The sequence below is a fragment of the Macaca fascicularis genome, chromosome 13 (genome assembly GCF_037993035.2).
Source record: "Macaca fascicularis isolate 582-1 chromosome 13, T2T-MFA8v1.1".
In the NCBI taxonomy this organism is placed as follows: Eukaryota; Metazoa; Chordata; class Mammalia; order Primates; family Cercopithecidae; genus Macaca; species Macaca fascicularis.
The window spans coordinates 77,691,046-77,715,270 of NC_088387.1; the positions used below are offsets into that span (position 1 = coordinate 77,691,046).

Here is a 24,225-nt window from a genome sequence, read left to right on the forward strand (position 1 = left end):
GGCTGGAGTGCAGAGGCACAAACATGACTCACTGCAGCCTTAACCTCCTGGGCTCATGCTCTCTTACTGCCTTAGCTCCCAAGCAACTGAGACCACAACCATGCCCAGCTAATTTTTTTTTTTTTTTTTTTTTTTTTGAGACGGAGTCTCGCTCTGTCGCCCAGGCTGGAGTGCAGTGGCCGGATCTCAGCTCACTGCAAGCTCCGCCTCCCGGGTTCACGCCATTCTCCTGCCTCAGCCTCCCGAGTAGCTGGGACTACAGGCGCCCGCTACCTCGCCCGGCTAGTTTTTTGTAGTTTTAGTAGAGACGGGGTTTCACTGTGTTCACCAGGATGGTCTCGATCTCCTGACCTCGTGATCCGCCCGTCTCGGCCTCCCAAAGTGCTGGGATTACAGGCTTGAGCCACCGCGCCCGGCCCCAGCTAATTTTTTTATTTATTTTTATTTTTATTTTTTGGTGGAGATAGGGTCTCACTTTGTTTTGTGGGCTGGTCTCAAACTCCTAGGCTCAGGTAATCCTCCTGCCTCAGCCTCCCAGAGTGCTGGGATTACATGCGTGAGCCACCATGCCCAGCCCTGTGACCCATTATGAGTTCATTTTGTTTACAGTATAACGGATTGGGGTACAACTTTATTATTTTGCTTGTGGATATCCATTGTCTGAGCAACATTTGTTGAAAAGACTGTTCTTTTTCCATTGAATTGTCTTGGTATCCTTTCTGAAAATCAACTGACCATAAATTCGATGGTTTATTTCTGGACTCTAACTTTTATCTCATTTTTCTATATGTCTGTCCTTAGGCCAGTATTACACATTTAATTACTATAGCTTTGTAATAAGTTTATTTATTTATTTATTTTTGAGACAGAGTCTCGCTCTGTTGCCCAGGTTGGAGTGCAGTGGTACCTTCTCAGGTCACTGCAACCTCTGCCTCCCAGATTCAAGCAATTCTCCTGCCAAGGTCCCCTGAGTAGTTGGGATTACAGCTGCCTACCACCATGCCCAGCTAATTTTTTCTATTTTTAGTAGACACGGGGTTTCACCATGTTGACCAGGCTGGTCTCAAACTCCTGACCTCAGGGTAATCTGCCCGACTTGGCCTGCCAAAGTGCTGGGATTATAGGCATGAGCCCCTGCGCCCAGCCTATAATAAGTTTTAAAATCAGGAAGTATGTGAATTCTTTCTAAACAAATGAAGAAACTAAAGCCACAGAGTCTAAAGTTAAGTAAGAAAACTAGTAGAGTCAGAAGTAGATGTAAGGTAGCCTAATTCACAGTACCTTTCTTTTTTAATATCTTGTAGTACAAGTAGAGCATTCCTAATCCAAAATCCGAAATGCTCTAAAATCCAAAACTTTTTTTTTTTTTAAATAGAGACAGAGTCTTGCTGTGTTGCCCAGGTTGGTCTCAAGCTCCTGGGCTCAAGCAGTCCTCCTGCCTCAGCTTCCATAAGTACTGGGATTACAGGCGTGAGCTGCCACTCTTGGCCAGTGAGCATCTTTTCTTATGTTTATTGATCCTGTTGGGTTTTCTTCTTGAATGCCTATTCTTTTCTTTTGATCATTTTTTTTTTATTATACTTTAAGTTCTAGGGTACATGTGCACAACGTGCAGGTTTGTTACATATGTGTACATGTGCCATGTTGGTGTGCTGCACCCATTAACTCGTCATTTACATTAGATATATCTCCTAATGCTATCCCTCCCCCGTCCCCCCATCCCACAACAGGCCCCGGTGTGTGATGTTCCCCTTCCTGTGTCCAACTGTTCTCATTGTTCATTTCCCACCTATGAGTGAGAACATGCGGTGTTTAGTTTTCTGTTCTTGTGATAGTTTGCTGAGAATGATGGTTTCCAACTGCATCCGTGTCCCTACAAAGGTCATGAACTCATCCTTTTTTATGGCTGTGTAGTATTCTATGGTGTATATGTGCCATGTTAATCCAGTCTGTCATTGATGGACATTTGGGTTGGTTCCAAGTCTTTGCTATTGTGAATAGTGCTGCAGTAAACATATGTGTGCATGTGTCTTTATAGCAGCATGATTTATAATCCTTTGGGTATATACCGAGTAATGGGATGGCTAGGTCAAATGGTATTTCTAGTTCTAGATCCTTGAGGAATCGCCACACTGTCTTCCACAATGGTTGAACTAGTTTATAGTCTCACCAACAGTGTAAAAGTGTTCCTCTTTCTCCACATCCTCACCAGCACCTGTTGTTTCCTGATTTTTAATGATCGCAATTCTAATTGGTGTGAGATGGTATCTCATTATGGTTTTGTTTTGTTTTTTTTTGTTGTTTTGTTTTTTTTTTTTTTTTTTTGAGACGGAGTCTGGCTCTGTCGCCCGGGCTAGAGTGCAGTGGCCGGATCTCAGCTCACTGCAAGCTCCGCCCCCCGGGTTTACGCCATTCTCCTGCCTCAGCCTCCTGAGTAGCTAGGACTACAGGCGCCCGCCGCCTCGCCGGGCTAGTTTTTTGTATTTTTTAGTAGAGACGGGGTTTCACCGTGTTCGCCAGGATGGTCTCGATCTCCTGACCTCGTGATCCGCCCGTCTCAGCCTCCCAAAGTGCTGGGATTACAGGCTTGAGCCACCGCGCCCGGCCCTCATGGTTTTGATTTGCATTTCTCTGATGGCCAGTGATGATGAGCATTTTTTCATGTGTCTGTTGGCTGCATAAATGTCTTCTTTTGAGAAGTGTCTATTCATATCCTTTGCCCACTTTTTGATGGGGTTGGTTTTTTCTTGTAAATTTGAGTTATTTGGAGGTTCTGGATATTAGCCCTTTGTCAGATGAGTAGATTGCAAAAATTTTCTCCCATTCTGTAGGTTGCCTGTTCACTCTGATGGTAGTTTCTTTTGCTGTGCAGAAGCTCTTTAGTTTAATTAGATCCCATTTGTCAATTTTGGCTTTTGTTGCCATTGCTTTTGGTGTTTTAGACATGAAGTCCTTGCCCATGCCTATGTCCTGAATGGTATTACCTAGGTTTTCTTCTAGGGTTTTTATAGTTTTAGGTCTAACATTTAAATCTCTAATCCATCTTGAATTAATTTTTGTATAAGGTGTAAGGAAGAGATCCAGTTTCAGCTTTCTACATTATGGCTAGCCAGTTTTCCCAGCACCATTTATTAAATAGGGAATCCTTTCCCCATTTCTTGTTTTTGTCAGGTTTGTCAAAGATCAGAAGGTTGTAGATGTGTGGTATTATTTCTGAGGGCTCTGTTCCATTGGTATATATCTCTGTTTTGGTACCGGTACCATGCTGTTTTGGTTACTGTAGCCTTATAGTATAGTTTGAAGTCAGGTGGTGTGATGCCTCCAGCTTTGTTCTTTTGGCTTAGGATTGTCTTGGCAATGCGGGCTCTTTTTCGGTTCGATATGAACTTCAAAGTAGTTTTTTCCAATTCTGTGAAGAAAGTCGTTGGTAGCTTAATGGGGATGGCATTGATTCTATAAATTACCTTGGGCAGTATGGCCATTTTCAGTATATGAATTCTTCTTATGCATGAGCATGGAATGTTCTTCCGTTTGTTTGTGTCCTCTTTTATTTCACTGAGCAGTGGTTTGTAGTTCTCCTTGAAGAGGTCCTTCACATCCCTTGTAAGTTGGATTCCTAGGTATTTTATTCTATTTGAAGTAATTGTGAATGGGAGTTCACTCATGATTTGGCTCTCTGTTATTGGTGTATAAGAATGCTTGTGATTTTTGCACACTGATTTTGTATCCTGAGACTTTGCTGAAGTTGCTTATCAGCTTAAGGAGATTTTGGGCTGAGACGATGGAGTTTTCTAAATATACAATCATGTCATCTGCAAACAGGGACAATTTGACTTCCTCTTTTCCTAATTGAATATCCTTTATTTCTTTCTCCTGCCTGATTGCCCTGGCCAGAACTTCCAACACTATGTTGAATAGGAGTGGTGAGAAAGGGCATCCCTGTCTTGTGCCAGTTTTCAGACGAAATGCTTCCAGTTTTTGCCCATTCAGTATGATATTGGCTGTGGGTTTGTCATAAGTAGCTCTTAGTATTTTGAGATACGTTCTATCAATACCGAATTTATTGAGAGTTTTTAACATGAAGGGCTGTTGAATTTTGTCAAAGGCCTTTTCTGCGTCTGTTGAGATAATCACGTGGTTTTTGTCTTTGGTTCTGTTTATATGCTGGATTACGTTTATCGATTTGCGTATGTTGAACTAGTCTTGCATCTCGTGGATAAAGCCCACTTGATCATGGTGGATAAGCTTTTTGATGTGCTGCTGGATTCGGTTTGCCAGTATTTTATTGAGGATTTTTGCATCGATGTTCGTCAAGGATATTGGTCTAAAATTCTCTTTTTTTGTTGTGTCTCTGCCAGGCTTTGGTATCAGGATGATGTTGGCCTCATAAAATGAGTTAGGGAGGATTCCCTCTTTTTCTATTGATTGAAATAGTTTCAGAAGGAATGGTACCAGCTCCTCTTTGTACCTCTGGTAGAATTTGACTGTGAATCCATCTGGTCCTGGACTTTTTTTGGTTGGTAGGCTATTAATTATTGCCTCAATTTCAGAGCCTGTTATTGGTCTATTCAGGGATTCAACTTCTTCATGGTTTAGTCTTGGGAGGGTGTATGTGTCCAGGAATTGATCCATTTCTTCTAGGTTTTCTAGTTTATTTGCATAGAGGTGTTTATAGTATTCTCTGATGGTAGTTTGTATTTCTGTGGGGTCGGTGGTGATATCCCCTTTATCATTTTGTATTGCGTCTATTTGATTCTTCTCTCTTTTCTTCTTTATTAGTTTTGCTAGCGGTCTATCAATTTTGTTGATCTTTTCAAAAAACCAACTCCTGGATTCATTCATTTTTTTGAAGGGTTTTTTTTGTGTCTCTGACTTCAGTTCTGCTCTGATAGTTATTTCTTGCCTTCTGCTGGCTTTTAAATGTGTTTGCTCTTGCTTCTCGAGTTCTTTTAATTGTGATATTAGGGTGTCAATTTTAGATCTTTCCTGCTTTCTCTTGTGGACATTTAGTGCTATAAATTTCCCTCTACACACTGCTTTAAATGTGTCCCAGAGATTCTGGTATGTTGTATCTTTGTTCTCATTGGTTTCAAAGAACATATTTATTTCTGCCTTCATTTCGTTATGTACCCAGTAGTCATTTAGGAGTAGGTTGTTCAGTTTCCATGTAGTTGAGCGGTTTTGAGTGAGTTTCTCTTAATCCTGAGTTCTAGTTTGATTGCACTTTGAGAGACAGTTTGTTATAATTTCTGTTCTTTTACCTTTGCTGAGGAGTGCTTTACTTCCAACTATGTGGTCAATTTTGGAATAAGTGCAATGTGGTGCTGAGAAAAATGTATATTCTGTTGATTTGGGGTGGAGAGTTCTGTAGATGTCTGTTAGGTCCACTTGGTGCAGAGCTGAGTTCAATTCCTGAATATCCTTGTTAACTTTCTGTCTCGTTGATCTGTCTAATGTTAAGAGTGGGGTGTTAAAGTCTCCCATTATTATTGTGTGAGAGTCTAAGTCTCTTTGTAAGTCTCTAAGGACTTGCTTTATGAATCTGGGTGCTCCTGTATTGGGTGCATATATATTTAGAATAGTTAGCTCTTCTTGTTGAATTGATCCCTTTACCATTATGTAATGGCCTTCTTTGTCTCTTTTGATCTTTGTTGGTTTAAAGTCTGTTTTATCAGAGACTAGGATTGCAACCCCTGCCTTTTTTGTTTTCCATTTGCTTGGTAGATCTTCCTCCATCCCTTTATTTTGAGCCTATGTGTGTCTCTGCATGTGAGATGGGTCTCCTGAATACAGCAAACTGATGGGTCTTGACTCTTTATCCAGTTTGCCAGTTTGTGTCTTTTAATTGGAGCATTTGGCCCATTTACATTTAAGGTTAATATTGTTATGTGTAAATTTGATCCTGTCATTATGATGTTAGCTGGTTATTTTGCTCGTTAGTTGATGCAGTTTCTTCCTAGCATCAATGGTCTTTGCATTTTGGCATGTTTTTGCAGTGGCTGGTACCGGTTGTTCCTTCCCATGTTTAGTGCTTCCTTCAGGATTTCTTGTAAGGCAGGCCTGGTGGTGACAAAATCTCAGCATTTGCTTGTTTGTAAAGGATTTTATTTCTCCTTCACTTATGAAACTTAGTTTGGCTGGATATGAAATTCTGGGTTGAAAATTCTTTTCTTTGCCGGGTGCGGTGGCTCACGCCTGTAATCCCAGCACTTTGGGAGGCCGAGGCGGGTGGATCACGAGGTCAGGAGATCGAGACCATCCTGGCATGCACGGTGAAACCCCGTCTCTATTAAAAATACAAAAAATTAGCCAGGCGTGGTGGCGGGTGCCTGTAGTCTCAGCTACTCGGGAGGCTGAGGCAGGAGAATGGCATGAACCCGGAAGGCAGAGCTTGCAGTGAACCGAGATCGCGCCACTGCACTCCAGCCTGGGCAACAGAGCGAGACTCTGTCTCAAAAAAAAAAAAGAAAATTATTTTCTTTAAGAATGTTAAATATTGGCCCCCACTCTCTTCTGGCTTGTAGAGTTTCTGCCGAGAGATCCGCTGTTGTCTGATGGGCTTCCCTTTGTGGGTAACCTGACCTTTCTCTCTGGCTGCCCTTACATATTTTCCTTGATTTCAACTTTGGTGTATCTGACAATTATGTGTCTTGGAGTTGCTCTTCTTGAGGAATATCTTTGTGATGTTCTCTGTATTTCCTGAATTTGAATGTTCAGTGGCCTGCCTTGCTAGGTTAGGGAAGTTCTCCTGGATAATATCCTGCAGAGTGTTTTCCAACTTGGTTCCATTCTCCCTGTCACTTTCAGGTAAACCAATCAGACGTAGATTTGGTCTTTTCACATAGTCCCATATTTCTTAGAGGCTTTATTCATTTCTTTTTACTCTTCTCTTCTCGCTTCATTTCATTCATTTGATCTTCAATCACTGATACCCTTTCTTTCAGTTGATTGAATCGGTTACTGAAGCTTGTGCATTTGTCACGTAGTTCTTGTGCCATGGTTTTCAGCTCTATCAAGTCATTTAAGGACTTCTCTACATTGGTTATTCTAATTAGCCATTCATCTAATCTTTTTTGAAGGTTTTTAGCTTCTTTGCGATGGGTTCGAACTTCCTTCTTTAGCTCGGAGAAGTTTGATCGTCTGAAGCCTTCTTCTCTCAACTCATTAAAGTCATTCTCTGTCCAGCTTTGTTCCATTGCTGGCGAGGATCTACATTCCTTTGGAGGGGGAGAGGCACTCTGATTTTTAGAATTTTCAGCTTTTCTGCTGTTTTTTCCCCATCTTTGTGGTTTTATCTACCTTTGGGCTTTGATGATGGTGACGTACAGATGGGGTTTTGGTGTGGATGTCCTTTCTGTTTGTTAGTTTTACTTTCCAACAGTCAGGACCCTCAGCTGCAGGTCTGTTGAAGTTTGCTGGAGGTCCACTCCAGACCCTGTTTGCCTGGGTATCAGCAGCAGAGACTGCAGAAGAGTGAATATTGATGAACAGCAATTTTTGCTGCCTGATCCCTCCTCTGGAAGCTTCGTCTCAGAGGGGAACCCGGCCATGTGAGGTGTCAGTCTGCCCCTACTGGGGGGTGCCTCCCACTTAGGCTACTCAGGGGTCAGGGACCCCATTGAGGAGGCAGTCTGTCTGTTCTTAGATCTCAAACTCCATGCTGGGAGAACCAATGCTCTCTTCAAAGCTGTCAGACAGGGACATTTAAATCTGCAGAGGTTTCTGCTGCCTTTTGTTTGACTCTGCTCTGTCCCCAGAGGTGGAGTCTACAGAGGCAGGCAGGCCTCCTTGAGCTGTGGTGGGCTCCACCTGGTTCGAGGTTCCGGGCCACTTTGTTTATCTACTCAAGCCTCAGCAATGGCGGGCGCGCCTCCCGCAGCCTCACTGCCGCCTTGCTGTTAGATCTCAGACTGCTGTGCTAGCAATGGGGGAGGCCCCCATGGGCATGGGACCCTCCAAGCCAGGTACGAGAAATAATCTCCTGGTGTGCCGTTTGCTGAGACCCTTGGAAAAGCACAATATTAGGGTGGGAGTGACCCAATTTTCCAGGTGCTGTGTGTCATGGTTTCCCTTGGCCCGGGTGAGGTGATGCCTCGTCCTGCTTTGGCTCTCGCTCGGTGGGCTGCACCCACTGTCCTGCACCCACTGTCTGACACGCCCCAGTGAGATGAACCCAGTACCTCACTTGAAAATGCAGAAATCACCCATCTTCTGTCCACACTCTGGGAGCTGTAGCCTGGAGCTGTTCCTATTCAGCCATCTTCGAACCGCACCCATTTTGACCTTCTTTTAATTGTTTATCTTTTTCTTACTGATTCATAAGATTTCGTTACATGTCCTTTGTCTTTCACATGTGCTGTAGATATCTTCTCCATGTTTGTTCTATTAATATTTCTTTTCACTTTATGATGTCTTTTGTTTTTTTCATTTTGTGTTTTGTGCTGTCTGAATTTTATTCAACTCAGCAAATATTTGTTGAACACCTACTATGCACCATTCTAGGCATTGGAGATATAACACTGAACAAAATAAACAAAAATCCCTGCTTTCGTGAAGCTTACCGTTCTACTTGAGAAAGGAAGAGAGAAAGAGTAAAGAATTAAATGAACAAGGTTAGGTACAATGGGTCATACCTGTAATACACTTTGGGAGGCTGAGGTGGGCTCATTGCTTGAGCTCAGGAGTTCAAGAACAGCCTGGGCAACATGGCAAAACCCTGTCTCTACAAAAAATGCAAAAATTAGCTGGGCATGGTAGCACCTGTAGTCCTAGCCAGCTACTTGAGAGGCTGAGGTCAAGGATCGATTGCTTGAGCCCAGATCACAACACTCCAACTGAGGTGACACAGCGAGACCTCATCTCTCAAAAAAATAAAAAGTATTACATGAATGAAATACAAAATATGTCAGAAGTGATAGGTATGGTGAAGAAGAAGAAAAAAAAAGAGAAGATATGAATAGGCAGTGTGGGGATAGGGAGGGGTGTTATTTTAGTAAAATGGTTAGGAAAGGGCTAACTTAGAAGATGACTTTTGAGCAATAGCTTTAAGGAGATATTTGGGCATAGGGCCTAAGTTCTAAGAAACTGATATGGGAGCAAGCTTGATATGTTCAAGAAACATCAAGTATGGATTAACTGGAGTAAGTGGGCTTGGCGTGTAGTAGTAGATTAGATCAGCAATGTAATGGGACAAGATTCTTTAGGACTTTGTAGACCATTGTAAGAATTTTTGCTTTTCCTCTTGAGCAAGATGGGAAACCATTGGAGGGTTTTGAGTGGAGTAACGTAATCTGACTTTAGGCTCACATAAGCACCTTTGTTGAAAATAGACTGGGAGGCAAGTGCAGAAGCAGAGAAAACTTTGGGCTTTTGCAGTAATCCAAGGGAGAAATGATGACGGTACTAGCCGAGTAGTCCAGTCCAAGTGTGAGAAGTGGTCAGATTCTAGATATATGTTGAAAGTAGAATTGACAGGGTTTAGCAGACCACTTGTTTGTGGCAAGAGAAAAAGACAAAGCCAACTCTAATGCTTTTAAGCCTGAGTAACTGGGAGGACAGATTTGTCGTTTATGTAAATTGGAAAGATTGCCTGGAGAACAGGGTTTTTTTTGTTGTTGTTGTTTGTTTGTTTGTTTTTTAATAGGGCAAGGGATATATGGGGAGATTTAAAGTTCAGATTTGGACATTTTTTGGCATATCAGACATCTGAGTAGAAATGTTGGATAGTCAGTTGGATATACAAGTTCAACTTGTTCAGGGTTGTTCAGGCTACAGCTGTAAATTTGAGAGTCCTCAGGATATAAATAGTATTTAAGGTCATGACTGGATGAGATCACCAAGGGAATTAGTGCAGACTGCAAAGAAGAGAAGCGCTTAGTGCAGGAACTGAGCCCTGCCAGTGTTAAAAACCCAGGGAGATGCCAGGCCCGGTGGCTCACGCCTGTAATCCCAGCACTTCGGGAGGCCGAGGCAGGTGGATCACCTGAGGTCCGGAGTTTGAAACCAGCCTGGCCAACATGGTGAAACCCCATCTCTACTAAAAATACCAAAAAAAAAAAAAATTAGCTGGCATGGTGGCAAGTGCCTGTAATCCCAGCTACTCGGGAGGCTGAGGCAGGAGAATCGCTTGAACCCGGGAGGAGGAGGTTGCAGTGAACTGAAATTGCGCCATTGCACTCCAGCCTGGGCAATAAGAGCAAAACTCCTGTCTCAAAAAAAAAAAAAAAAAAAAAAAGCCAGGGAGTTGAGAAGGAACCAGCTAAAGATACCGAGAAGGAAGGGCTAGTGAAATAAGAGGAAAACAAGGAGAATGAGGTGTCCTGGAAGCCAAGTAAAGAAAAGTGTTTTTAAGAGGAGGAAGTGATCAATTGTATCATGATGCTAATAGGTCAAGTAATATGAATACTGAAAATTAACTTTTGCACTTTGCAATGTGGTGGCCATTCAGTGACCTTGACAGGAGCAGTCAGTGGCATAAGAAGGGCAAAAGTCTGGGCTCTAGAGAAGGGGGTAAGGAGAAGAATTGGAGGCAGAAGATGAAAGGAACAAGTTTCCTTCATTTAACAGTTGCTTTTAAAAAACAAAGTGAGTTAACAGCAAATACAATTAGTTATTTTACATGAATATAATTAAAATTTTGGAAATCTCGTTGCTGTTTCATGGTTGCTAAATACCATGTATGCTAATATGAATTGATTTCAGGCATTTTGATTACAGATTTAGTATATTTCTGTGTAAGATAACTGACAGAAACTATTAAGTCAGGGAAGTTCCTCTCAATTCCTAATTTAAGGTTTTATCATTTTTTTAAAGCATGGTGATTATTTTTTATTTTTTCCCTGCATTTATTGAAAATGGCTCTAAGATTTATCTCCTTTATTTGTGTTAGATTACATTGATAGATTTATTTCTGATGTTGGACCATCCTTTCATTCTTAGGAAAAAAATCCTTCTTGGTCACATAAAGTTTAATAAGTATTACTATTACTGTTTTTATTTTGTGCTTTTTAAAATTAATTGATTTTATCACATTTTATTTTAGAATAAGATTGATTTTTTAATTGTCTCATATCATCATTGTCTAATTTTGATGTCAAGGTTATATTAGCGTAATAAAATGAGTAGTTTTACTTCTTTTACTATTTTCTTAAATAGTTGACATACGAAAAGATTAGCTGTTTCTTGAAGATCCAAGAAAGCTACCTTTCTGCATCTGCGCTTGGTGTCTCTTTCAAGAAGGGGACACTTAATTACCATTTAATTTCTTTAAGAGTTAGTGACTATCAGTTTTGCATTGTTTTTAATAGGTTTCTAAAAGAACCAACTTTTAATTTGATTATCTTTGTTATCAATTTAATTTCAAAAATTATTTTTCTTTCCTTTCTTCTACTTCCTTAAGATTTACTCTTTTTCTGTTTTCCTAAATTGAAATGCTTCATATTGCATTCTGTTTTTCAATTGCTGTGGATTTCTGTTTTTTCAATGTATTATTTGTTTATTATTTATTATTTTTGATGCTCAAATTGTCCAAAATGTGGCCAATAGAAACTCCTTCAGTTGACACTTGTATTCTTTTGACATATCTCCATTAAACTTTGAGCACTCCTTATTTTCTGGCATAAGATTTCCCAAACCTACCATGTATTTTCTCCCTGCCCTAGCCTTAGAATTAGCCATATTACTAATGGCTAATTAGTCTTTACTGAAGGGCTGTCCATTGTCTTTCTACTTCACCATTTTTCTGTCTTTAGAGTTCAGCATCTTTGCCAAGATAAAGTTAACACATAACATTCTCCTATTTTATAACAGCTTTCATTGTTAAAATGATTTAGTGGTGGGCCACTTGGGAAGTGGGAAGGAGTGCTTCTTTTAACCAGTAATGGAGTGATAGTGTACCAGTAACCTTCTTAAAATCTGAAGGTAAAGCCATCCTTACCTCAGCTCCATTGGGGGGTAGTACATGCCTTTGAAACAACTGGACTGCTTAAAGTATTAAGATACCTGGCTAAAATGGATGGCTTTAGCTGTGTACCCTAATGATATTGCTAGCTGAAATTGAAATGAAAGCTTAAAACACTTAGCAGGTGTCCTTGGGACAGAACAAAAACCAAAAGTAACTTGGAGTACTTAATGAATATTATATAAAATATCAGTTTCCATGGAAGTAATTCCTTTGGAAGAGTTACTTAGAAAGCTGTTGAGTTCTGCTTGAATTTCATTAAGGCAGTCAAAAATCCTATTGCTTTCAGAGTTATTTTGGTTCAGATAAGCTCAGTTTATTTGGATTTAGGACAGAAAAAATGTTAATCAGGAATGTAAAGTTAAGAAGATGGGTTTTGGAGCCCGCTCTGTTGCTTTTGGCTCTGTGTTGGCTCTGGCTGTCAGTAAGAATGAGTATTTAAAAGTGACAGAACCCAGCTCCATGACCTAGAATGTGCTAAAAGCTACAGGGTAGTAAAGAGATAATCCTGACTCTACTTCAAAAGTTTTAATGGAGATTACAGAACAGACAATGCCGAATCTAGAAATGCAAAGGCAGCTCCTATTGCTATTTTACAGTTTCAGGATAGATTTCTAGTCATCTTCTGACTTATGATGGTGATATGAGGGGATTATTGATATAGATATCATGTCTCACCACTTTAAAGATCAACCATAGCTTTTGTAGAAATGCTTTAAAAAATGAATGAAAAATAAAAATATAAGCTTCCAATATTTAATCTTTGAATTAAACTCAAAAAAATTAACTGTACGGAATGAGGTGGCACACACCTATAGTCCCATCTACTTGGGAGGCTGAGGCAGGAAGATTGCTTGAGCCCGGGAGTTTGAGTCCAGCCTGGGCAACATAGTGAGACCGTGTCTCTTAAAAAAAATTCAGAATATTATATGATTGTAAGTAGAGGCTAAATGATTGAGACTATCATAACAACCATTATTGCTAATTTTAATCTAATTCAAATAATAATGTATCCCAAAAAAATCTAAAAGGAAAACCTTTGTGAAAATGATTATTTTCCATTTAATTTATTTTGGTGATTTTTCTGTTATATTCTTGTGTTTAATTTTAGATTGTACACTCTTTGTAATATAAACTATATTTATAGCTTACATTCTCTACAATTTTGGTAAAGTATCTTGGACATATTTATGCAATAAATACTTTCCAGCTGTTGGAGGTCTTTACCAAAGACTTAAGTCCCCACTCTGTACAAATCACTGTACAATTGTCATCTTTGGCAGAAAGCTGAAGTAAAAAATTTTGGCCAGAATTCTTTTGCTTAAACAAGGCAAATCATTGGAGTGTTGAATTATTGAACAGTTTTTAAATTTGAAAACTGAAGTTTTGCTTCATCCAAGTTGTAATGATTTATATGATATTTATTTGCTTACCAGAACTCAAATAAAGCTCTTAGCTTATTAGTCACTCTTGATAAGACACAGTGAATGCTTGTTTAGCTTTCATCTATATCTCCACTCATGTTCATTAATTTTGTATTATTTTTCCTGGTTCTTCCTTTCATAAAGTGAACATACTATTTTTCCTTAAAGAAACTGTAAAAGGAGCTCTGTTTCATTAGGCATTAATTCCTCTTTTTTTTTTTTTTTTTTTTTTTTTTTGAGACAGGGTCTCACTCTGCATGCTGAAGTGCAATGGCATGATCACGCCTCACTGCAGCCTCGACCTCCCGGGCTCAGGTGATCCCTCCCACCTCAGCTTCCGAAGTAGCTGGGACTACAGGCATGTGCCATCACACCTGGCTAAATTTTTTTGTATTTTTTATAGAGATGGGGTCTCACCATGTTGCCCAGGCTGGTCTTGAATTCCTGGGCTCAAGTGATCCATTCTCCTTGGCCTCCCAAAGTGCTGGGGTTACAGGCGTGAGCCACTGCGCCTCGCCAGTTCACTTTTTGATTTGATAAACAGTTCTGTTTTGGGGGTTAGTTATTCCCACAAGAAAAGAAAATTATATCCCTTGGTTCTCAGACCCATTTAAATTTTAAAAATTTAAAAAGTAAAAAATTTTAGTTAATGAAATAGGAAACTATTTCTTACCACTCTGGCTGTGAATAAAATAATAGTGAACATTTACTAGTAATGATAATGTCTTCCACTTCTTTGATATTTCCCTTCCTTTAGGAGGTACTTCAGTACTTATAAAACTCCAAATATTTTGTTATCTACCTGACTTTCCTATTAAATATGTAAAAGTTCATGGAATTTTATTTTCTCCTTAATTGTGTATAAATTTTCCCCATAGTATTTCTGAACATTTTTCTGAGCTTCTTAGTATTCCTGCTGCTTAAAGACTTACTCATCTAAAATAATCGTATAACCATCAAATGTCTATCTTATTTCCTTTGTTTACTTTTTTTAATGAAAAAGAGATCTTTTTATTGATGAGCCTAGGAAAGAACATTTAAAATTTGTGAAATGCATACTATTTAATCTTATTTATTTTTTGTACAATATTAGGTCTATACCATAGACCTTATCTTTAAAAAGCAAAAGTTTTTTTCCCCTAGTTTGAAATATTTTGATCATAACAAAACTTTTTCCAGGATCTTCAGCCTGTTAAACAAGAAAACGAAAAACCCCTTCCAGAAAACATGGATGCATTTGAAAAAGTGAGAACAAAATTAGAAACACAGCCACAAGAAGAATATGAAATCATCAATGTGGAAGTAAGATATCTCATGTCTTTAAAAAAATTTTTTTATATTACCAATTGATGCAAATGAGATACCTTGTGGTTTAGAGACATAATCTACATCAAGATTATACTACTTTTGGCCTTTAAAATGTGCAGAAAAACTTAAAAAGCAAAGACTTCACAGATTGTGATCACACAATGTGATCCTTTACATCTTTCAATAAATGTAATGATCGAAACTAAGATGAATTTTCAACTGTAATATATTAATTCTGGTTTTTGCAAACAATCAGTTCTGATTGAAAAAAAAAAAATTAAGAGACAGGGTCTCACTACGTTGCCCAAGCTGATCTTGAACTCCTAGGCTCAAGGAACCCTCCCACCTCGGCCTCCCAAAGTGCTGAGATTATAGGTGTGAGCTGCCATGCCCAGCCCTGATTTAAGAATTTTTTAATGATTCTAAGGAGAAGTTCAAATGAAACTAGTTCATACTTTGTTATTATTTGAAAATTACTTGATTGTTTTGTCTAAATTTTTTAATAAAAGGAATTCACTTTAAGTAGTATAATACCATGAAAGCCAAGTATCTGTTTAACCATTTTATGGTTATCACAATCATAAATATTCAATCAAAATGAATTGAGGGCCGGCGCGCAGTGGCTTACACCTGTAATCCCAGCACTTCGGGAGGTCAAGGTGGGCAGATCACCTGAGGTCAGGAGTTCAAGACTAGCTTAGCCAACATGGTGAAACCCCATCTCTACTAAAAATACAAAACTTAGCTGGGCATGGTGGCGGGTGCCTGTAGTCCTAGTCACTCGGGAGGCTGAGGCAGGAGAATCGCTTGAACTCAGGATGCGGAGGTTGCAGTGAGCTGAGATTGCACCACTGCACTCCAGCCTGGGTGACAGAGCAAGACTCTGTCTCAAAAAAAATAAAAAAAGAAAGAAAGAAATGAATTGAATTTTCAATACAATTGGAAAATAGAACCACAATAGGTGAAAATCACATACATAATAGAATAGAAATAGTAGGTTAAGAATAAGGAACTCCAGGTTCAAATTATGCCGCTAACAGATAATAAATGTGTTGTAAGCCACTGAAATCATATCAACCAATCAATTACATTTAATATGTAGGCATTAGACAAGAATACTCTTTAAATTTTGGTAATATTCATTCTCTCAATTTCAAATTGTATTTGTCACCCTACAGCAGATGAAATAGTTTGTATTAAATCAAGACTGTGTATAGTTGTTGGTGACAGCATATTTTAAAGGAAAGAGTCTCAGAAAGTTATTGACTGGGTTTTCAGGCTAGTCTGAGCCACAGTTTCCTCATCTGCATCATTTTGGATTATCTTAAAGATGCCACTTGATTTCTGTTAATTGACCCCCACTGTACAGGTATCAGATGTTTCTAAAATATAGCAGAAGGGGTTTGTACAATTGTGAGAACTAATAGATTTTGTTATACCTTTTCTTTATTGCCTCTTGTTTATCTATTAAAAACCCCGCTAGTGGTCATGAACATATAAAAACCATATCTTATCAACTATATTGTAAAAATGGTCAATTTTATATTTCATATGTATTTATTCACATACTTCAACAGGTCTGTTTTTGTAAGAGGCCTCATTTCATCTTCATCTTGAATAGTCAGACCATGAAAAGGTTAATTAAATTGTTTTTAAGTAAATTGCGTGTTTCTTTTATCATCAGGTTAAACATGGTGGTTTTGTTTATTACCAAGAAGGTTGTTGCTTGGTTCGTTCCAAAGATGAAGAAGGTACACCACAATTTTTCTTTTTACATGCTCTAATTTTCAGATTTCATATTTTTATAGGAAATTTATTAGTTTCTCAAAGATAGAGAAAAGATTTTTTTAAAGATTATTTCTGAATTTATTTAAATGACTAGTTTTTAATCTCTGGGTTTGTGTAAGATACAGACTCAGAAGCTTTGGCAGGGAGAATGGAGACGGCATCTAGCATTTTTTGAGCATCTGCTGTGTCTTAGGTACTATGCTAGGCACTTGACATATATTATTGATTGTCATTTATATTCACTTACTTTCTAGATTCTGTATGGTCTGTAAATACTACACTAGACTATAACAATATCAAATAATGTCTCATAGGTTGATGCACGGAATAATATTGAATAGCATAAGGTAATATTAAATAACTTATTGTCAGTTTATGTGCAAGTTAAGCTGCCATTGTTGAAAGAAGCTAGGATATGACCTCTTACAGAATGGGAATTCTAATTTAAAACATTAAAATACAGTTTTAATTTTTTAAAGTACATCCTGTGAAAGTATCACTTTCATATTTTTCTTTATGCAGCAGACAATGATAATTATGAAGTTTTATTCAATTTGGAGGAACTTAAGTTAGACCAGCCCTTCATTGATTGTATCAGAGTTGCTCCAGATGAAAAATATGTGGCTGCCAAGATAAGAACTGAGGATTCTGAAGCATCTACCTGTGTAATTATAAAGCTCAGCGATCAGCCTGTAATGGAAGCTTCTTTCCCAAATGTGTCCAGTTTTGGTAAGCCACCAACCAAATAGTTCTCTGTTGAAAGGCGACAGTAACACTTGAAACATTTTTTTTGGCCCATGTGAGTGAGGGAGAAGGTGAATGCCTGATCCACATATCCCTGTGCACTATACATCTTCCTATGTACCTCTTATTCAGGAAACCTTGCCTTATTTAACTATATATCTAGATGGGTAATTTTGAAATACTCGTGTTTTTGAAAGAGTTATAATTAGAGTCCATGTCATACAATGCATTTTGATTTATCAGTAAATCTTTGCCAAATTATTATCTAGAATAAATTTTTACACGTAAGTCGCATCTTAATATTTTATTCAACTTTAAGCTTGAATATATTTTTTCAATTTCATGTTATTTTATAGAACTGTTAACAGCAAATTGCCCAAAGTCACTGCCCAAAGAACTTGGTATGTGTTAAACTAACCTATTTATCAATGGAAGCTGTGACATTTTTAGTAATAGAACTAACTTTAAATTTAGCATCGAGTGGTACATATGTTACCTTTTGTCCTCTCTTTTCATATTCTGCCATCATTTTCTCCATTGTTTAAATTTTATTGCAGTGAATTGAAATTATACCCTAACTATTGAATTCTAAGACATATATTGTGTACATTTTAACTTGTGAAATCACGGTGCATATTATACAATGATTTACAATCACTGTCAGCCAGGTGGCAGTCATGATGTAATTGTGTGCAAACTTCTGTTGACAGCTTCTGGTGGGATCAAGAATCAGCGTAAAATTGTGTTTGGTAGTTGGAGATATCCTGTGGCTTGAAAGCAGACAGAGAAGGTGGTTTACACATGAGAGAAAGATGCAGTATTTCTTCAGACTTACAGTTTCAAGTTGTAGATTGAAAGGGAATTCACCTCCTAAAAGCAAATGTGACTTTATCAATGTATTTGCTAAATATTGAGCATTTAGCTCTTATTTAGAAACTTGAGTACCCTGAGACTGATAACTACTTGAAACCTTGGAATGGTGTAGTAGTGGTTTATTCTCAGGAAAGCTCTCCGGCTTATATACAGCACAGATTAGATACTGTCAAATATTTAGATTTCCAGGGATAAACTTGTACATGTTCTCATTGGCATTCAGAATTAGAATGTGCTGTGCCTTTTTTTTTTTTAATGGTATGCAGGTGATTATGTATAATTCTCTCATTATTTTCTTTCAGAATGGGTAAAGGATGAGGAAGATGAAGATGTTTTATTCTACACCTTCCAGAGGAACCTTCGCTGTCATGACGTATATCGAGCCACTTTTGGTGATAACAAACGTAATGAACGTTTTTACACAGAAAAAGACCCAAGGTACTAAAGTAATATAATTAAATCTTTTTCTCCAGAACATTTCTCCAGTTATTTAAAGTACTGACCTTGGTTGACTTAAAATGTTTATTTTGGTTGGAACCAGGAATAATAAGGCTAAAACGATCATTCTTTTATTAGTTGTTTGTATTCAAAATTGGAGTCTGGTAATATTCAAAATCAGAGTAAATACAAATATGTCACCACCATTTTATTAAAAACTGAAATTGATTTTGTGAATTACAACATAGTTCATTCATGTAAATTCATGACGACCTAGAACTGCTAGATTGTGAACAGACTGAGTCTATTTCACCTTTGCATGTTAATTGATAAGCATGTTAATTGATAAGGGTGCCAGGTTTGTATAGTGCTATTTAGTCAGTGTCTATTGCTTAAATAAATGGTATACTTAGATAGGCATCTCTCTTTCAAACTAAAACTTTACCCTTGTTCCTGATGATTGTTGAGTACCTTTTAACCATTAAAGTCTTAGTAATATATAGAAGAATTTAAAGTATGTGTTGTTACTAAATTATAAATTAAAATTCAAAAATGTATTATTGTGCTAGGTGAAAAAATTGAATGTATGTTATGATTTCAATTGGATATCAAGGAAAAAAGATGCATTTTTTAGAAGATTGAAAGGAAATATACCCAAAGCACTAACAATGGTTTTTTTTTTCTACTTTCCTTTTTGTAATAAGCATTATTATTTTTATAATCATAGAGAAAATGCATTTTAAATTTAAAAATAAGTATCAATAGAAATAATTGGAAAAAAGATTAACATCTAGTTCTTTACATTTCTTATATTCTTTTAGACACATTTTACCCTAGAGCCACTTGTGTTCTCACTTCCTGTAACCACATATCTACCGACTATTTGATCACATAGTGATCAAATATATATAAACAAAAATATATAAAACCAGCAAAGAAAGTGTTGAAAATAAAGAGCAAAGTAGGGTAGGGGGCTTGCCCTACAATTACATATTAAAGCATATAAAGCAATAACAGTAAAAATAATAAAAATTGATAGACAAATAATAGAGCCTAGAATAAATAGCTCTAAAACAGATCTTAGTATATATGAAATTTTATAGGATAAAAGGCATCACAAACTAATGAAAAACGAATGGGTGTTATTTTATAATGCAATGGGAAATACTATTTGGAAAAAAATAATTTTCATCATTGCATATGTCAGCATACATTCCTAAAGGATTTAAAGAATCCATTGAGAAAAATAATTTTTTAAATTAGATGAAAATATAAGCTTTTTACTCACCTTGGTTAGAATATTTTTGAAACATAAAATCAATATAAGAAATTACAAAGGGTAGTAGCAGTCTCGATTACCTAAAATATTAAACTCTAGTCAAAAACTACAAAAACTATTGTAAATAGTTAAAATCTAGATAAAAAAATGGAGGAAAGTGTTTTCAACAAAAAGACAAGTTTATATTCTTAATTTTTTTTTTTTTTTTTTTTTTGAAATGGAGTCTCGTTCTGTTGCCCAGACTGGAGTGCAGTGTTGCGATCTCAGCTCACTGCAACCTCTGCCTCCCAGGTTCAAGCGATTCTCCTGCCTCAGCCTACCAGGTAGCTGGGATTACAGGCACCTGCCACCATACCTGGCTAACTTGTATTTTTTGTGGAGATGGGGGTTTCACCATGTTGGCCAGAGTGGTCTTGAACTCCTGATCTCAGGTGATCTGCCTGCTTTGGCCTCCCAAAGTGCTGGGATTACAGGTGTGAGCCACTGCACCCAGCCAATATTCTTAATTTATAAAGAACTATTTACATATTAATAATTTAAGCTACATTCCAAGTTTAAAATAGATACAGACATTTCACAAAAGACATACGACTGACAAATAAACATGGTAATGTGATCCAATACAGAAGAAATTTTACCAAACTATAAGCAGCTGTTATTTGGGGACACTGGGATTCTTTCTATTTTTCAGTAGTTTCAGTATAAATTACTTTTATAATAAGGAAAACTATAAATATAACATTTAAAGCCACCCAGTACGTTAGTATAGTGCTTCTAGGATATTATTTGATTATATTCATCAAGTCATAAAAATACACTTAATTATTAAATTAGTATTTCCATTTCTAAAAATTTGTCCTGGGAAAATAATTGTGAAGATCATGGAAGGGGAAAATATCTTCATGAATATGTTCCTTGTTGTATTGTTTATTATAATGAAACATTAAAATCTAAATTTTTAAGAATTATCACATAGGTAGCCATTAAACCTGTTATAATATTAGGTAGCCATTAAAAATAATCACAAAGACTTTCAACTCATGTAGGGAGAAAATTGATATATGAAATAAGAAATACAGAATGAAAAATTGTATCTATATTATAATTACATCTATTTAAAGACATGCATGAAATATAAATATACCTTAGAAGGAAAAATATAAAAAGTAAAATAGCTATGTTAATGTTTTAAATGTGTTACATTAGTAAGATTGTGAGGGGTTTTCTTCCTATTCTATTTTGTCGTGAAAACTGGGAGAAAGGAAAAAAACCATCCAAGATGCATACAGAGAAAGAAGAAAATAAAAATAACTCCGTGTCTCTTTTATTTCCTATTTGTGTCTCCTATAGAAATTTTATCTCCTCTTCTCAGCAAAAAGCTATATTATCTACTCCTGTGATTGAGATATGACGTCTGTAGTTTACCTTGAAATGCATCCAAATAAAGATGGATTAATAGATGCATAGATATGTGATAAAATATAGCAAAGTGTTAGCAATGATGGAATTGAGATGGTTTTTTCAACTTTTCTGTATTTTTGAAAAACATTCATGATAAAATGTTAGAAGTAAATGATTTTGAATGCCCTTTAGGAGAAAATGAGAAAAATAATAGCTAACTGTTAAAGTTACAAGTGATATTCACTAAGGAATTATTTTTATTTCCTATCTGCATTGTAAATCAACATGTATACCGACCACCTCTGAGATACTGTCCTTAACAAGGTAGCATGCATCTGAAATAAACTGTGATCTCATGTTTCTCTCTCTCTCTCTCTAGCTACTTTGTTTTCCTTTATCTTACAAAAGATAGTCGTTTCCTCACCATAAATATTATGAACAAGACTACTTCTGAAGTGTGGTTGATAGATGGCCTGAGCCCTTGGGACCCACCAGTGCTTATTCAGAAGCGAATACATGGGGTCCTTTACTATGTTGAACACAGAGATGATGAATTATACATTCTCACTAATGTTGGAGAGCCTACAGAATTTAAGGTAATCCTAGATGCTCCTTGTTCCCATTTGGGCTGTTAAGAAGTATCACACTTTGATCAACAACATTTCTTGCTCCCAGAGCTCATTGTTTTATAAATTGATGCCACTTTCCTATGTATAACCAATCCCATTTCTTTTCCCTTGAGCTAATGCTTCTACATATTTTCATTGTGCCTAAAAAGTTAGTAAATAAAACATATTCTGTCCTGAGTTTATGTTATCAAAATAAAACTTAGTAGCTTAAAAGAGCAAACTTATAAACTCGTGATTTTATGAGTTGGCAATTTGGATTGATCTCAGTTAGGCAGTTCTTCTGCTGGTATCAGCTAAGCTCACTGATGTATCTGTAGTCAATCAGCTAGCTGTCAATGCCCTCACTCAAATGTTCAGTGGTTGGCTAAGCACTGGGTCATGCTGTCTCGCCACCCAGCAGGCTAGTCAGGACTCATTCATATGGTGATGGTCACATTTTATCCCTGATGTAGAGTTAGTTCCTTCAGCTCTTCATAAAATAGTGAGGACTAGTACGGTCTAGTTCTCAGTGATTTCATCTCTGGAATGCTGTAGCCTTCATGTTTTCTTACCTGTATGTCTTCTAACTTTGTTCCATGTAGCTAATGAGAACAGCAGCTGATACCCCTGCAATTATGAATTGGGATTTATTTTTTACAATGAAGAGAAATACAAAAGTGATAGACTTGGACATGTTTAAGGATCACTGTGTTCTATTTCTGAAGCACAGCAATCTCCTTTATGTTAATGTGATTGGTCTGGCTGATGATTCAGTTCGGTCTCTAAAGGTATGTTTAATTTTCAGAAGTTAATACTATTAATCAAAATATATATGCAGTTTAGTTTAACAGAACATCACATTTTGAATAGTGGCAGCAGTGTTCTTTTTCTTAAAAGGAATTTAATTTAAATGGAATTTAGCAAACTCACTGTTGGGTTTAGGAGGGTTATCTTAGAATTACTTAGAGGATCTTGCTTTTTATGCAGTTTTACTTAAAACAGTGTCTTATGGCATGGACTTCAGAAGTAAAGTGCTAATATTTCTCTTTCTGTATTTCTCTATACCTCATATATCTCTGCAACTTTAGGTATAGCAATAACTCAGGCCAAACTTGGTAACTAGTGCCTAAACACTGACTGCTGCTCCCCCGTCCCACATCCCCAGAGGGACAGTAGTGGTACCCACTGTGTTTTTAGCCACTACATGCTTGTGTCTGCATCATCTTCTCTCTGCCAGTTTTCTTATCCACGGGGAATGCAGCGAGCAAACTTTGGTTTCTTTCAATGTAGGAGTAGCAGTGATCGCTATAGCAGCACAGAAGGGTAATAGTGGCAAGACTGCTTGGCAAGCTGACTAGTTGATACTGCTTGTGGCTACCAGGAAAGATAACCTGCCTTCACAAGTGAACTTCCTAAAATTGGTGAATGACAACCTTATTGCCTAGTTTTAAAGCAGCATTAACATGTGAGTTAAGGTAGTAGGCACTGAAGGGAAGAGGATGGCTTCCATTTTGTTTGATATGAAAAGAGTTATTGAGCCAGTTGATGAGCAAACAGCATAGACCACTTATATGTCCCTAACTCCAGTATTGTTAAAACTCCTGTCAAAATGCAATTTCAATCAATTCAGTGGCTTTTTATTGAACTTTTATGTGCACAATACTGTATCGGGCATTATAGAGTCGAAAGCTGTTAAAGTAGAATATCCTAGCCTTAAGGAGGATATAGTTAATAAGATTAGACTAGTACACAAAGGTCAAGTATATCATGGATTTAAATAAGTAATATCAAAAACATAAAATGTGCTGTGGGGCTCAAACTAGAGAAAGAAGGCCCAGGCAAGCTTTTGGTAAAGTTGGTTGAATGTGAAATAAACCAAAGAGGAGAGATAGGATTTTGACAGGTAGAGAGGGGATGGTATTCCAAGATGAGAAAGCCATCAAATGAAGCGCTATGCTCTGACATTCAGAAAATGTTCGGGGAACTGTTAATTGTTCTGTTTTATTAAAGTGCTATACATTTCTGGGGGATGAAGCCATGATTTGACTTTTTGTGAGTGTCAATTTGAGGAATTTATTGACAAATTATGAAAGGTAACATTTGAAGTTTTTGAGCAAGGGAATGGTTTGAGGAGTGACAGCCATATTAGGATACACTAAACCAAAAAGAAGTAAGCGACAGGAAGCTAGTTTTGAGATTGTTTTATTGGTATAAATAAGATATAACAAGGACCTGAAACAACTGAAATTCTCCAACTACTCCCTAAAATCAGAAGAGCAAATGTAATGTCCGGTCTCTTAGGACACTATGTAAGTATCCTAAAACCAAAATGGTGATTGACTTGAGGTATTTCCTTATTGTCTTCATCTGCTGGTGTGCAAAGTATTTCTTTTCACTTGCTAA

At 37.3% G+C, this 24,225-nt stretch overlaps 1 protein-coding gene across 20 annotated transcripts in view; it reads left to right on the plus strand.

The window, feature by feature from the left end:
* Window positions 1-24,225, plus strand: part of PREPL (prolyl endopeptidase like) — a 53,042-nt gene that overhangs the window by 9,860 nt on the left and 18,957 nt on the right. For 8 of the 20 annotated variants that reach the window (XM_005575985.4, XM_005575978.4, XM_005575979.4 and 5 more), the window contains 6 exons: window positions 14,563-14,685; window positions 16,376-16,442; window positions 17,002-17,208; window positions 18,399-18,534; window positions 21,594-21,810; window positions 22,425-22,610. In XM_005575985.4, the coding sequence (XP_005576042.1) occupies window positions 14,611-14,685; window positions 16,376-16,442; window positions 17,002-17,208; window positions 18,399-18,534; window positions 21,594-21,810; window positions 22,425-22,610 (888 nt within the window). In that variant the 5' untranslated portion in view covers window positions 14,563-14,610. The remainder of the gene's footprint in view (window positions 1-14,562; window positions 14,686-16,375; window positions 16,443-17,001; window positions 17,209-18,398; window positions 18,535-21,593; window positions 21,811-22,424; window positions 22,611-24,225) is intronic. The other 12 variants (XM_074011863.1, XM_015433712.3, XM_074011858.1 and 9 more) reach the window with 2 other exon arrangements.